The sequence below is a fragment of the Jaculus jaculus genome, chromosome 19, assembly GCF_020740685.1.
Source record: "Jaculus jaculus isolate mJacJac1 chromosome 19, mJacJac1.mat.Y.cur, whole genome shotgun sequence".
Classification (NCBI taxonomy): domain Eukaryota; kingdom Metazoa; phylum Chordata; class Mammalia; order Rodentia; family Dipodidae; genus Jaculus; species Jaculus jaculus.
In genome coordinates, this window is record NC_059120.1 from 1808498 (window position 1) to 1825321 (window position 16824).

A 16824-nucleotide genomic window follows, 5' to 3' on the forward strand; every position below is an offset into this window, starting at 1 on the left:
ATTTAATTGAAATGGTTGTATTGTAATATTTTGAGATAATTGTGATTTTGAGCGCTCTCTCTCTCTCTCTATATATATATATATATATATATATATATATACATATATATATACATACATATATATATATATATATCTCCTGCCATTTTTTTATGTGTTAAAACTGTATCATGATTACAGTTTTTAGTTGAACTACACAATGATGTACATAATCTGGATGAACACATATCTATACTTTATTAACAAAGATTGTGAATATTACTGGCTGTTTGCCATATGAGACCACGACAACCTTGGAAGCTGCTTCACTTTATGTGCAAAGAAGTCCTATGAACTTATATTTTAAATGACTGTCAGTTAATCTGCAAACACAAGCTGTACTCTGCAGTCTGTACTGATTGAAGGACAGAGGCACGCTGTGTGGAACGTGCTGAGATGCACTCAGTACAGACGCAGGAACTGAACTCTGCGGTGTACAGCAGAGCCACTTTTTCGGCTTTGATGTACTCAACTTTTTCAGTATTTAAAATGTGTTTTGAATAACATAAAAGTCTCTTATTGTATAAATAATAAAAAGTTACCTTGTTGTAAACTGTCTTTTGTTTAATACAGAAGCCTTCTTAGCTACAGAGCTGAGACACAACAATAGTATATTTCTTTTTGTTGTTTTTTCAAGGTAGGGTCTTGCTCTAGCCCAGACTGACCTGGAACTCACTCTGTAGTCCCAGGCTGGCCTCCAACTCACAGCAATCAATCCTTCTACCTCTGCTTCCTGAGTGCTGGGATTAAAGGTTTGTGCTACCATGCCCCGCTCATGCTTCTTTTAAAACAAAAACACGGTAATCAATTTTTATAAAATGTCATGTTTATGACCACGCAGCACTTATCTTTATTAACCACAACCTTTCACAATATAAGCATGCCCACAGGCACTCCACTTGCACGCTATCAGTTCACAATATAAGCGTGCCCACATGCCCTCCACTTGCACACTATCAGTTCACAATATAAGCGTGCCCACAGGCACTTCACTTGCACACTATCAGTTCACAATATAAGCGTGCCCACATGCCCTCCACTTGCACACTATCAGTTCACAATATAAGCGTGCCCACAGGCACTTCACTTGCACACTATCATTTCACAATATAAGCGTGCCCACAGGCACTTCACTTGCACGCTATCAGTTCACAATGTAAGCGTGCCCACATGCCCTCCACTTGCACACTATCAGTTCACAATATAAACGTGCCCACATGCCCTCCACTTGCACACTATCAGTTCACAATGTAAGCGTGCCCACAGGCACTTCACTTGCACACTATCAGTTGACACGTATGCTGGTGAGCTGCCAATTATCACAATTAGGGTGAGCCACAATGACACTCAACCTATTTTTTGTTTTCAGTCCTTTTCTTTTCTTTTTTTGAGGTAGGGTCTCACTCTAGCCCAGGCTGACCTGGAATTCACTCTGTATTCTCCGGGTGGCCTCACATTTATGGCAATCCTCCTACTTCTGCCTCTGGAGTGCTAGGATTAAAGACGTGCGCCACCATGCATGGCTGTTTTCAGTCCATTTTTATTCAACTAAGTTTACATCCATCAAATCTAACTTCAGTTTAGATTTTTTCCAGCCTGCAAGCACCTTTCCAAGCTGGAAAGAAAAGACACACGTTTGCCCAAAGCACTCAAGACCCAAGAACCAAACAGACAAGTAATGAACAAAGTCCTACCATGGGTAATGAAGAGCCTTCTTTTAGTTAAAATGCCATAACAGTATTTAGTGAAATCGTGTTTTTACCTAATCAAGGAAATTGGATCAGATCAGTCAAATTATACAGAATACAAAAGAAACAAGGGAGGGGGAACTCCGCTCTATAAAAATGCCTTATCATTATAAAAATATTAACTCATGTTAAATAAAAATGCATTTCTGAAGAAGAGCTTTCAGGTTTAATGGGGAATGGATATGAGGAGGGAAGCATGGGCAAAGCGTTCAGAACAAGCCCGAGCACTGCCCAGCTCCCAAGGGGGCACCACTACATGTGTGAACACCACCTAACATTGTGGTAGTGAAACAGCTCAGGCCAGTTAATGCCTGGTGACACAGGGAATTATCTATAAGACTGATGACAGCTGTCTTCTCAGGATACTACCACAGAAAGCCCATCCCCTTCTGAGTGACCACGGCCAAGGTCAGAAACTGGCTCTGACTTAAGCTGGGATTCTGTCTCTCAAATACTCCAGCACAGCAGCCGTTCCTTTCATTAGTATGGCTGCTCGAGGAACACGGAATGGATTTCCATCCAGTAGCAGCGTCCTAAACAAAACAGAAAAATTGAGAACTTAACATTTCCCACTCAAGATTCTTGTTTCATGAGGTTAAACTATTATTTATGCAGTAATGCTTTGGGTGGTAAGCATATATAATGATAAAACCACTACTAGAAACAGGATGCTTACAAACATATTTATATGCTGTATTAACAAAGCTAAAAAAAATTGATAAAACTTGAAAAACAGAATTGTGAGTTTGGTTAACTGCTATTTTACCAGGATAGTAAATCTGCTACCTCAGTTTCCTGTGAGATTATACCAACAAGGAAAAAACAACCAACAAAACAACTGGACTAACTTGAGTAGGAGGCGAAGTTACCGTAAATTCACACAGTTCCCAAGCTCTGGGGGGATGTGCAAGAGGTCATTATTCTGAAGGTCCAATGTGGCCAGACGTTCCATTGCCTTCATTTTCTGGGGGTCCACAGAGCCAACCTGATTGTTGCTAATCAGGATCGTCTCCAGTGCAGGAACCCGATACAGAGCCTCAGGTAGCACCTTGAACCTGTTAGCACAGCAGCAGGACACTTGACGATGTTGGGACAGTTACAGCATTCTTAACATAGATCTTGATTTTTCTATCATGAGATTTTCTTTAATGTATACTAGTTTATACTTGGCTTAAGTACTACATTCAAAATTTCCAGAAAATAAACTAATTTTAGGAACTTTGAGATGCATGTTAAGTAGCATTATAAGATACTATTAATTATAGGAAAAAAAATCACACCAAAGCTCAAGATAGGGGGATGGAGAATTGACTTAGCAGTTAAGGCACTTGCTGGCAAAGCCTAAGGACCCCCGTTCCATTCTCCAGGACCCATGTAAGCCAGAGGCACAAGAGGGGTGCATGCACCTGGAGTTTGTTTATAATAGCTGGAGGCCCTGGTATGCCCATTCTCTCTCTCTCTCTCAAAATAAATAAATAAAAACTTAAAAAAATAAAGGCTTAGAATAAATTTTCTTATGTTCCAATATTCACATTTAGGAAAGAAAACCCTTGAGATTTTCCACATGACATCCTCATGGAGACATTCTTCTTCCTTCTCTTCCCTCATCTACTTTTACTTCTTTCTTGTGAATCACTTCTAGTGCACTAAGTAACACTGAGCTTTTTGTTTTGCTTTGGCCGAGGCTTCTGGAGCACGTGCCCTGTACAAACCTACTTAGATGCTGCTTCCTCGCCCCAGAAGGTCTGAGTATGCCACAGGCAGGAAGGAAGGCTGGGGCCTCAGACTGGCAACTCACATGCCACAAAGGGGCAGACCCCACTGGGGAGATGGGGACAGAGGCTGGCTCAATTTCAGTATTTACTGAGGTTAGTTGCAACCTAGAATAATAGACAAGGGAGGATGAGGGACAGCTTGTGGCTGTGCTCCTCTCACTTTCCCATGCTGCCTGCCTGTCCTTCCTTGCCACTTGAGGGAAAAGGGAAAAAAAAAAGCTAACAGTTGAGTTGAGGCTCTAGAGTCAATAGCTAGGCACATAGGACAGGATCAACCCACTCTAAGACAATTCATCTCCAATCTCCCCCAACTATGAACAAGGTGTTTGGAAAAGATGACACTCATCTGTTAACCCAAAAGTCAGGGCTAACTTTGTCATCTTCACAAATACATAATGTGAATATAGCCCATATTTCAGTAGACAAACTCAATAGCTCAATTGTAAATAAAAATCAGGAGAGATCTGCAAAGTGCACATATTATTCAATAGCAGCAATGATGGTGCATCCCACACCGAGCAGAGCACAAGTGGAGAAGACAGCACTAAGCCACACTGAAGACTGCATGCACTTCCTTATCCCATGGAAAGGTGACATGTTATGTACAAGCCTGCTATTATATTAACACTGTGTTACATTGCTAGTAGTACAATTAACTGAGCAAAATTAAAAACCGAATTTCTAGAGCCAAGCCACCTGGACTCAAATTCAAGCTCCATAACCACCCATGCACACTTTGGATATTTAACTGTGAATAGTCAATTTTTAAACCCACAGGCTTTCTTTGTAAAGGTTAACTAACACCTGTAAACTACTCACTACAGTACCAGCAGATAGTTAGCACAACATATTAGCTGTTCTTAGTTGTCTACAGACAAGAAACTTAAGGGCTGGAAAGATGGCTCTGTGGTTAATGGTGCTTATTCGCCAAGCCTGATGAACCAAGTTCAATTCCCCAGTACCCAAGTAAAGTCAGATGCACAAAGTGACCCATGCATCTGGAGTTCATTTGCAGTGCCAAGAACCCTTGGTGTGCCCACTGTCTTTCTGTGTCTCAAATAAATAAATAAATATTTAAAATGAAAGCAAAGAAGCTTATGTCACACTCAGCTCTCTAAGTGTCTACATGCTGCTGCATGTCCAGCCTCCATGCTCCAACCTCCATCTCCTCTCATATGGACCAAAGTACATGAACTTCTTAGTTTCCACACTGTGTGCCTTGGCACATGTTACTTGTTCTGTTATGCCCTCTCCCAAAGTGTCTAACAAGCACCTAGTTTTTAAGCCTCAAGTTCAATGCTAACTCCATTCCTGGGGTGATGTCTTTTCTTATACACTACGTTTCCACGATAGCAATTAGAATGATTTACTTCACACATCTATCTTGCTGCTAGACTTTAGATTTTTCAAAACACTTGTAAAGAAACCAAAAAATTGACTCAACATCAATCACAAGAATTCTAGCAAGCAACATCACTTTCAAGTAAAACTGCATGAAAATTAAAACCGACTTGAATTAAGTGAGGACAAGAGCCTCTTTCTCTCTCTGGCCACCAACCTGTTTCTCTGGTGAAAAGATAGCCCACTCTGTCTCGCATCCCTTACCTGTTAAAGGAAAGATTGACTGATTGTAGATTTGCCAATGATTCCATGTCTTCAGGCAAAGAACTTAAATAATTGTTCCTAAGTTGGAAATCAAAACAGATTTTCAAACTTTGAAAGTCTCTACAGATTTGGTAAACAAACAAACAAACAAACAAACAAACAAAAAAAGTTCAGGAGAAAATACACAGATCACTTTGCCAACCTTGAACCTTACCTCACATTCAAGCCTAATATGAGAATTTGAAATAGGTCAGTATTTGGTTAGTGAGTCAAGAAAACAGCTTTCTCTAAGTATTGTCTCTGGCTTCAGAAGCCCATCTTCAAATGTAAGAGTCGTACTTTCTGGAATGCAGTCACAGCGTTTTCCCTTGCTCCACACTTGTCTATCCGCTGTCTGTATTAAGCTGCAAAGAGCAGCCTACTACTAATTTTTGCCCCCACCCAACACAAAAGCAACTCTACATCTCCTGGGAGAGATTAGATATGCATTAATCCCTTAATCTCTCTCTACAAAAACAAACCAAAGATGCTGGAAATGGTAGCACATGATAGTAATGTCAGCATTCAGGAGGCTGAAGAGTCCAAGGCTAGACTAAGCTACCTAATGGGTTCAAGAGTAGACCTTGTCTCCAGGCACCCCCCCCACACACACACACACATGAGAAAGAGAGAGAGAGAGAGAGAGAGAAGGGGGGGAGGGAGAGAGACACATGAGGGGAGAGGGATAGAGAGAGAAACAGAGAGAAGGGAAGGTAGAAATGTTATCTATTGCCTATGGTTTGAGCAAAACAAAAGGAGTACCCACCTTTGATTTTAAAGAGTCTAAATAGCCCAGCCTGCCTCAGGATTCTCTTACCTCAGATGCCCCCCAGCTATCATGTCTAACTAAAGATACTCCTAAAACAACAAATAGGCATGGGGAAAGCCCAGACAAAGGAAGACACCAAACATTACCTCTGGCCTCTCCATACACACATGTTCCCACATATATGCAAACACACGTGCACACACACCTGACACACATGCACACAGAGCCTGAAGCAGTCTGTTTTCTTCTAGTCAGTGTTCTGCTTCATGTCTACCCTGAATACTCACTGAGTTGTGTGGAAAGAAGCGGGTTCCTTCCAAGAGCTAGGAGCATGGCAGTGCTGCCAGTGTTGGACAAGCTCTATACTACTTATCTTCAGGAAAGAAACATGAAGGGAACATTGCCCATGTACTACCTGGAATTCTACTGAGGCATATATCTAAAGAACATGCTAATATTTTTAAATATTTCACATAATTTTTAACATTTAAGTTATAAACTGCTTACAAATAACAAATTGATTAAAACATTTCCCACTTAATTTTAGATTTCTCCTAAAAGACCATTTTCTGCACCCACCCACACAAACGATATAAGAAAGAAATTTAGCAAAACTCAGACAAACCACCTCTTATCAATACGTACCTTAAATCTAAAAAAGTCAATTTCTGAAGCACACATAGCTCCGAGGATAGAGAGGAAAGCTTATTAAAACTGAGGTTGACTTCAGAAACTGTCTCCTTCAGTTCTGTGATCCTGAAACAGAAGCAACTGAGCCGTGAGCACTGCAGCCACTGTGAAAAAAAAAAAAGCTACAGGTACCAGTCACCATGAGAACAGAAATCCTACAAGCAAAACAAGTGACTCTGGCATTCTACCTGTGCTAGTAATAATTACCTGTTCTTCAACTTGTCACAGGTAATTCACATTTTTGGATGTGTAACTAGTAAAAGTACAAATTTTAAGAACAGCCTTACTATTATCCATCTGAGGTTCTATCTGAAGTGCATTCAATTGAATTATCAACAAAAGCAAAAAATTAGGCTTATGCAATATTTATACTTTATTCTGTTAATGACTTGAATTTGTAAACTACATTGTTAAACATCAACCTTGACTATTCACAGTTAAATATCCAAAAGTGTGCATGGGTGGTTATGGAGCTCGAATTTGAGTCCAGGTGGCTTGGCTCTAGAAATTCGGTTTTTAATTTTGCTCAGTTAACTGTACTACTAGCAATTTAACACAGTGTTAATGTATTAGCAGGCTTGTACATAACATGTCACCTTTCCATGGTTACATAATGCTCTATATGTTTAGGCACTCCAATTTGATATGCCCATTTTTTCATATTTGTTATCCACCTTATTGTTACTTCCAATTATAACTACAAGAAGATGTAAGTCAGTTTTTAGGCGTGGCAAGTGTCAAACCTAAGCAGCTTAAAGACTTGTAAAGGAAGAATTAAACATTTCTAAATGAGCTGAATCAATCTTAGTAGTGTTAACTATGTGATTAATAGGACTAACAAGAAACAAGAATAAATTATAGCAAAGTGGTCAGTCTATCACATTAGCAAAGAGACAAGGGAGTAAAAGAATGTCACACTCTCCACTGAGAATGATGCAGGGCAGGGGAGTGAGTGGAGGGTAACTGCCAACACTGTTTTGGAAAGTTACTGGACATATGCATCTGACTCAATAGTTTCTTTGGAAATTAAAGAAACAAGGTTTTATTTATTGCTACAAATGGCTAGATTTTTAAATTCTTACTTACAATGGCAGTAAATATTTAGGGCAAATAAAGCAGTCAAAATACAAATTATGGGCTGGAGAGATAGCTTAAGTGATTAGGGTGGCTGCCTACAAAGCCTAAGGACTCATTTGATTCCCCAAAACCCACATAAGCCAGATTCACATGATGGTGCATGCCTCTGAAATTTGTTTGCAGTAGCTGGAGACCCTGGTACACCTATTCTCTCTAACACATAAATAAATAAAAATATCTTTTAAAAAATAGAAATTACATGTAAAACCTCAAAAGTAGAATAGCCCAACATTTTATGAATGTTATTTTTGTCTTTTCTTTAAAAAATATTTATTTATTTATTTACTTAAGAGACACAGACAGGGCCTCTCTGCTGCAAATGAACTCCTAAAACATGCACCACTTTGTACATCTGACTTTATGTGAGCAATGGAGAATTAAACCTGGGCTGGCAGGCTTTGCACACAAGCTCCTTTAAATGATGAGCCATCTCCCCAGCCCAAATGTTATTTTTAACATCAGAAAATAGGGTAAAAACTGAACTGTGAGTTTTAAGTGTGAGAAAGAGGGAAGCATTTTACAAACACTGGAGTAAGGAACTGTTTTACGGAAGAAGAACCAGACTGCAGAATAAAAATAAGGAAGTAATTAAGTAAAATGAGAAAGTAAATAGTAACTTCTACATTATTCCACTTAATAAAAATAAACATTTATAGATTTGCCCAAACACATTTTTCCTATCTGAGAGCAAATCTAAATGGTCCATCAAATCTCCTCTTTGACCTTCAAGAAAAGAAAGCACAAGATGGACTCTTCTCTTCTGACAATGGACTACTTCATGCTATCATCCTCTAAGGCTACAGTCCTCCATGTATGTTCTAGACATAGCTGTATAGTCTGTCTGCCTTTAAAAGATTTTTAAATATCTAAGAAAAATTTTGGCAGTCAGAGAAAAACTATTTTTATTTTTCTCAGCATACAGTGTTCTTGTCATTGTTTCTTGGCATTTTGTCCTTTTCTTTTAATCACTGAAATGCTTACAGAGGCAGCAAGTCTGGTTAGATGTGATGAATCATGTGAATTGGAACAACCATACTATACAGAGGAGGTAATGGATCAGCGGCACAAGCAGCCGACATTAAGGCCTAGCTCTTGTCAGTGTGGACTAATGGCTGCTGGTCAATTTGAATGGGTATGTGCTAGTGAACAAGTTTAGCAATACACTAAACTAACTTTCTACTGTAACCTCAAGATTCTGCTCATTAAGGCCAACAAACATGGACTTTTAATGGCACAAATGATGTTTTTTGATTAATGAAGAGTCCTTCATCTAAGAAAGATATCAACATAATTCCATCAATTTTGCTTTTATTGTGAGTAGGAAAATCCACTCACAAAAGGTCCTAACTGAAACTGAAAAGTTCCTCTAACACACATGGACCTGGCACTGAGTGGCCTCTTACCTATCTTCCTCTAGTGTGTTAAGCAGGACCAACAATTTCGTATTTTAATAGTTCTGATACCTATTTTCCAAGATTACAATGTAAAAGAGAAACAATGTTCAAAGCCCCAGGCACTTCTCGGAGCAATGAGGAAACTCCACCTCATACAAAGAATCTTGTCTCAAACTAAAATGAGATGACAATGAGAATGCTGCATGGGGAATTCTCACCTTTGGGGAACCTCACACAGATGGTTCTTACTGAAATTAACAGAAGTGATGATATTGCTCTTTGCTGCATCAAACACATCGTCGGGAATCAAAGCTGTTTGTTTGTCACTAGGGTTAAACAATGAAAAATGCAGTTGTTATTAGCCCTCATTCTAACATCTTTAAAGCTTTTAAACAAGTTCTCTAAGTAACTGATGAAGATCTGTGAAGAATGCCCCTAAGGTGACAACCCACAAAATGTTGAGCGAACAAAGGAAGGAAAGAGAAAAGAGCCTTATAGCAGGTGACCCACAGGCTGCCTATAACCAACAGTGGGCTTCCAACCCCCTGGAAAGTTAAAGGGTCATTTGATGACAAAAAACACATCAAGTCACCCTTTTCAGCCCAAAGCCAACAAAGCTAAAAAGTAAACTGGTGAGTAAGCTAAGTCACTCATTGTAGGCCTCACAGAGCAACTCCTAAATGACTGTAAGGTTCAACCAAGTAATACTAAGGTTCACTATCTCCCTTTGAGTTGGCCAGAAAGGACAGGATGCTTTCTTCACAACCAAAGCACACTATCATAAAGGAAGGCAATGCTGTGCCTTTTCAATAAAAACTATCAGAATAAAGGCCCCTGCAAGCTCCTCCCCCCCTTCTCAGTGTGTCTACTTTCTTTCAGTATATACCTATACTCCATCAGTGGTGTGACTTTCACCTCCCCTACTCCCTTTCCGTCCACTGACACTTAGGGTGCTTGCCCTCTCTCTATCTCAAGTTTCCCTCCTGAATTCACCTTTAAATTCTATTATCTAAGAGACCAAGAACCTGTAAGAAGATTATACCCCAGTAACACTCCAGTTAGATTTTCCTTGCCAGTTGTCATCTGTCTAAAGGATACATTCTCCAAAGTTCCCATGTATTTTTCCAAGTTACAAATAAATGTATACCTATAGTCTAACAGCTTCAGTGTGACAATGGCATGCATATTGACTCTGGACTCGCTTGGTAGTGTCATGGCAGTATCAGGAACACAGTCATTCTGGCTAGGACTGTCATCTGGCAAAAGACAAGTCATTAAACAAATATTCACACTACAAAGCCACTCTGAAACTGATAAAGAAGAATATAATATGTGGTTTTTAGTTACTTCTCATAACCCCTTTAGTCATATTTTATTCCTAATAACTCAGATCTCCAAGAATATACTCCATTAATAGAAAAAGTAAACCTTCAGGATTCTGTTTTAAGAATTCCTATCATACATAGTGCTAGAGAGATACATACAACTCAGTAGGTAAAATGCTTTCCATGCAATCATGAGGACTTGACTTCAATCCCCAGAACCCACATGAAAAACTGAGTGTATAAGCACAGTCTGTAATCCAAACAACAGGCAGGCAGAGACAGGCAGATTCCTGGAGCTTGCTGGCCAGGCAGTCTAGCTTACTTTGTTAAGCTCCAGGTGAATGAGAGACCTTGTCTCAAATAAAGTGGAAGGCGTTCCTGAGAATAACACCTGAGGGTGTCCTCTGGCCTCTACATGTACACACACCTGCACACACCTGTGCACATGCACCCACTCACATGTGTACCCAAGGACACAAACATTATAAACTACTAAAAATAAATTCATGGTATTCTTTTCACTTTTAGCATGTGTTCACGTTAAGTTAGTATATCCTAAAGTGCCCTCATTTTTTCTTCAATGTTGCCATAATTTAGCAAGCTGAGAGTAGACAACAGATACTCAAACATCTATCAATTACTCACAAGTCAGAACTCTTGTGTGAGATGCTCAACATTCTGAAAGCCAACTTTTGCAAAGTTTAGACAATACTAGGCATCTACTGGAGTTCTGTTGTGATGTTCTACAACTGGCAGAATGGGTCACAACTCAAACACTGGAGACATTATCACTAGGAGCTCACACACATTTTTATAAATCCAGAGTTCTTGAGGACTCCATGGGCACAGTGTTAGAAGCACCATGCTCTCTCTTTTTCTACTCATTCCCAAAGGGCAACTGAATTCATGTCCTACAAACACTTTACCACTTCTCATATACAGTTCATCAATATACAGGGGAAAACAGACAGGTACCTTTGATCTTGCTTTGTAGATATTTTAGGACTTCTTGAGTTCCCTTCTGAAAGGATGAAGACAAAGAAAATATTTTACAAGAGCCACTTGGCAGTTTTACAAACCAACTTGTATAACTGTCTTAAAAATATGTAAGGAGTTGAATTGTAAATATACTTACAGTTATAATTTCTCTTCTAATAGTTCTTAAAGGGTTTCCTTCTAGTGCTAGGAATTTCAGATGAAGGTTTCCCAATGAATAGGGCAGACTATAAAAGAGTAATTTTATTCAGGGAAAAAAATTAAATGTAAGCATAATCAAAATAGTGGACTATAAAAATAACAAATGGTCACCAGACCAACATATGTAAAAATCTGAAGCACTATCCAGGATGTAGCATAAAAATATTTCCTGTGAAGACTAAGTGTTAAACATGAAAAAGTCATATTTTCAAAGATGTCATATTGAAATTAAAAAAAATAACACAGGCTATAAACATATGCTCTTTGTATCCAATGCTAAAAAACAAATTTTTAAAATATACATATAAATCTTAAGGCATGAGTGACTCAACCATTCTTACTGATAGTGTTTAGAATGTGTACTTTAAGCAGCAAAGAAAATTCTTTCTGAATGAGAAAAAAGTATAAAACATTAAGTTTTGACCACTTTTTTTTTAAAGTTTTCATTCAATAAAGAGTCATTTTATCTTCAGCACACCAAAAAACAAAAAAACAAAAAACCAAACAAGAACACACACAAATCACAGGTGTGGTTGGACTACACAAAGCAGCAGGCATTGGTGTAGGGCTCACGGTGCGGCATGCTTACAACCTCAGTACTCCAGAAGCTGAGGCGCGGGGGTCAGGAATTGAGATACAAATCACAGGTGTGGTAGGACTACACAAAGCAGCAGGCATTGGTGCAGGGCTCATGGTGCGGCATGCTTACAACCTCAGTACTCCAGAAGCTGAGGCGCGGGGGTCAGGAGTTGAGATACAAATCACAGGTGTGGTAGGACTACACAAAGCAGCAGGCATTGGTGCAGGGTTCATGGTGCGGCATGCTTACAACCTCAGTACTCCAGAAGCTGAGGCGCGGGGGTCAGGAGTTGAGATACTTCCTCCAAATAAATGCGTGTACACACACAAATGTTGCTTTTAAGTTCTGTCATACATACAACTAACCAAAATACACAAAAATAAAAACATGCTGCTGTTGAGAATTTAACACAGTATAGCTAACATGAAAAGAGGAATCTTTTTGTTTACACTCTTTTCCTTTCTCTCTCACTCACTCTCTTTCCTGCAGACAGGGTCTGAGGTAGCCCAAGCTGGCCTTGAACTACATATGTAGTTCAGGCTGGCTTTGAACTTCTGATTCTCCTACCTTAGCTTCCAGAGTGCCGAGATTAAAGGCAAGCACCACCATGCCTGGTTTTATGGAAACAGTAAATCTTAAATTTTAGCATATTTTAAATATATAACTAAGGAATTCCAATCATATGTTTTATACAAAAGAAGGAAATAGTAATGTCCATAGATATTAGCACATGAATTCTCATAATAGCCAATAAACTGAAAACCCCAATGGTCATCAACTAATTAGTAAAGAAATAATGTATCCTGTGTTTATTTGATAGAATTATATTGAGCAATAAAAAAATGAAGTGAAACACAAAAGCACATGAACAAACCACCAAGAAAAGCCAAAAACAAAAACAGCATAAGATGTCATTTAAAGGACACTCTCAAGATGGTGAAACTGCAGTGCAAAAACACACCAGGGGTGGCTAAGTACTTGGGTCAGAGAAAGGAGTAGACTACAAACATGGGACTTTGAGAGGAACAGACATGTTCTACAAGACTTTGACCAAGTTACACTATAAAGAAACAGAGCTGCTGAGTCATTCATCTGTGTAACTGAACTGGAGCTTTATCACTTGGAAGTTACACATGAAAAACTGAGTATGACAAAAACAAGCAAACATAATAAGACAAAGGCTAAACAGAGTTACTAAGAGACACAGAAACTAGCAGGTGAGAGGGAATGGAATTCTCAAGGGCTGTGAGGTAGGGAAAGGGTCTCCCCAGGGAAAGGAACAAAATGAAGGTGGAATACTTTTAGCTAATAGACAGAGAGGAGGGATGAGGTGGTGCTGCAGAGCATCCAGACTTGATCTGACAAGGCGGGACAGAAAAAAACTAAGAACCAGGCTGCTAATCAGACTTAAAAATAAACAAAATAAAAAATAAGAAAATAAAAACCAAAATGAACTCTAGGATCCACTGTAAACAAATTCTAATTCACTAGCACCTCAAAAACCTGTACTATGAAAAGGACTCTAACAACTTGTGTAGGGAATACTACAGCACTAGAAAAAACAAGACTTTAGCCCAACAATGACTTGATAATTTTCTATACAAATTGTTCTATTATCAGGATGAGGAGTCATATTTTATCTAGAAAAAAATCTGAAGGGGTGCAAAACAAACAGAATTATCACTGATTTTCTTTTTTTTTTTTTTTTTTTGTGAACAGTGTCCCCCTTTCAGGACACCCAAACACAAAACCTCAGACATCACATTGACATATAATCTGAGTAAACTTTGGTTTCACTTTGTAAATATATGCAAATTAATTGTATCTCTAAATAGTGTTTCTTACATTTAGATTTTTTTAATCATTCTTTCCCCACACTCGGCTGCTCTCCACCTCCAAGCTACCAACTAGCTGCTACAGATAACTCACCTCTACTCATACCTCACTTCTGTCCCTTCTTCCCTCCCACTGCCAAGCCATAGGCCCTTCCTACAGACAGAATCCACATGCTGCTGACATACTGCATTTGGTGCTTGGTGACAAATATTATTAGGTAACATTAAGGTACACCTATTGGACTTGCACCCACAACCCCTTCTTTCAATGCACCCAACCCAATGCCACCAACTAACAGGACTGCACACAGGGTAGGTAGTTCTGTTCATGGTCTTTCGGGCTTTTTTTTTTTTTTTTTTTTAAACTTACTTGAGAGCAACAGACAGAGAGAAAGAGGGAGATAAACAGAGTGGGCGCACCAGGGCTTCTAGACATTGCAAACGAGCTCCAGATGTATGCAACCACTTGTGCATCTGGCTAACATGGGTCCTGGAGAATCGAGCCTCGAACCGGGGTCCTTAGGCTTCACAGGCACACACTTAACCACTAAGCCATCTCTCCAGCCCTCTTTCAGGCTTTTATCTAATGAAAACTGAAGTTTGGCATACAAACAAGCCCTATATTTTCCTAGCTTCCCTGCACATACATCTAGAGTTCCTAAAGCTATGTTAGTGTTGTTTCTTCCTGATTTATGGATTACTCACCACCTTCACATGAACCTGAAAATTCTAGTCACTTCCTAAGGACCATATGGTAGTACTTGGGCAAGGCAAGGGCCTGAATGGGTGTTCTTAAATGCATACACACTGGTACAACCACTTTGGAAAGAAATATGGAGACTCCTGAAAAAGCTGACTATGTATACCAACAGACCCAGTTATTCCCTTACTGGGCATCTACCCTAAAACCTTCAAACCACAGACCAGAGAGATTTGCTCAACCATGTTTGTAGTGGCTCAATTCGTAATAGCTAAGAGCCAGAATCAACCCAGATGTCCATCACTAGAAGAAGGAATGAATAACTAAGATGTGGTATATCTACACTATGGAATTCTACACAGCAGTAAGAAAAAAAATGACACAATGAAATTTGAGGAAAAATGGTTGAACCTGAAACAACAGATCATTCTCAGTGAACTTACCCAATCACAGAAAAAAAATCGCCACATAGTCTCACTCGTCTACATCACCTAACCTGAATTTGCCTAAGACTAGACAATAGGATGGGTGGGGAGGGAGGGGAGGGCAGTGGAGGGGTGAGAAACACAAATCTAGACACAAATGGCAACAGTACCATAAAATTCTACTCCCTAAAAGGCAGACCAAATGGCTGAACCTTCACCAGGCCCTTAGAGGGAACACCTGAGCCACAAGACACTGGAGAGGGTAGGATGAAGAACAATCTTAATCTTCTACAGATTTCCTCCCTCCCTCCCCCCTTTCTCTCTAATTCTTGTATATTAGTTATCTTTTTCTTCCTTTTCTTAGTGGGCACTGACCTGTAACTCCCAGTACCAGCTTTTGAGCAGAGAGACCTACAAGGTTTCCTAAATGAAAGACAGATTTCTGTCCGAGTACTTGATGTCCCACCAAAAGTTAGTGGTAAGACCCTACTGCTGAAGACTCTGTATATGGTCAACACATAAAATGGAATGGCATGGCTGGAAGCTGGAAGAGAGTCAGTCCCCAGTCAGTCAGCTTGTCTAGTGCCAGAAGGTGCTACATGGGCGACTAGGGGAAAATGACCAATATCTGTTCAAGCATCTAACCTACTTAGCAGCAACTAACCTGTTGTGATGCCCACACAAGTGCAATAGTGGCACTCAGCCATGGTGGGGAACCAGCTGCTCTTGATTCAGCTAACTAATCCCCTCAGTGGTATGGGACCCATAGCTAGAGCTGGAAAACAAGTCAGAACCATATCCAAACATAAGCCCACTCTCCATTATCAAGCTACCATCAATCGTGGGATAAAAGGGGGCCTACCCCTATTAAATTCTCTATTAAAAAAGTAAGGTTATCTCATTATCCGGGTGCTAACTTATTCTATGATGGAGAATCTGCTTCTCTTTTTCAGATAGATGTAGATCCTAAGGAGAGAGTCACCCCACCATACCTCAAAAGGGCCCTGACTGGGCTGGAGAGATGGCTTAGCGGTTAACCGCTTGCCTGTGAAGCCTAAGGACCCCGGTTCGAGGCTCGGTTCCCCAGGTCCCACGTTAGCCAGATGTACAAGGGGGCACACGCGTCTGGAGTTCGTTTGCAGAGGCTGGAAGCCCTGGCGCGCCCATTCTCTCTCTCCCCCTCTATCTGTCTTTCTCTCTGTGTCTGTCGCTCTCAAATAAATAAATAAATAAATAAATAAATAAATAAATAAATAAATAAATAAATAAAAACAAAACTGGGTTTAAACTCCGAAGTGGAATGTCAGATTGTTTTCTGCCTCTTAAAAAAAAAAAGGGCCCTGACTGAACCTAAGAAAAATTGGCAAAACAAGCAAAGGTTCTGTTTTCCTTATGAACCAGATACCAGAACAAGGGGGAAGGAGACCAACACAGAGAAAAATCAACTCCTACCAAATCAGAGAGCCAGAGCCTCAGAGGCCCCCAACAACTCATCACTGAAGCAGACCAAAAATGAACCCAACATAGCTCAGGGAAATTTTGCGGAAGAGGGGGCGGAAAGTATGT

General features: G+C 39.8%; 1 protein-coding gene across 3 annotated transcripts in view; it reads right to left on the bottom strand.

The window, feature by feature from the left end:
• Window positions 1–1563: 1563 nt before the first annotated feature.
• Window positions 1564–16824, bottom strand: part of Lrrc40 (leucine rich repeat containing 40) — a 34012-nt gene continuing 18751 nt past the window's right edge. For all 3 annotated transcript variants that reach the window (XM_004671370.2, XM_045138696.1, XM_045138697.1), the window contains 8 exons: window positions 11657–11744; window positions 11497–11542; window positions 10344–10452; window positions 9415–9522; window positions 6621–6731; window positions 5168–5245; window positions 2657–2842; window positions 1564–2320 (listed from right to left, as the gene is read on the bottom strand). In XM_004671370.2, the coding sequence (XP_004671427.2) occupies window positions 2215–2320; window positions 2657–2842; window positions 5168–5245; window positions 6621–6731; window positions 9415–9522; window positions 10344–10452; window positions 11497–11542; window positions 11657–11744 (832 nt within the window). In that variant the 3' untranslated portion in view covers window positions 1564–2214. The remainder of the gene's footprint in view (window positions 2321–2656; window positions 2843–5167; window positions 5246–6620; window positions 6732–9414; window positions 9523–10343; window positions 10453–11496; window positions 11543–11656; window positions 11745–16824) is intronic.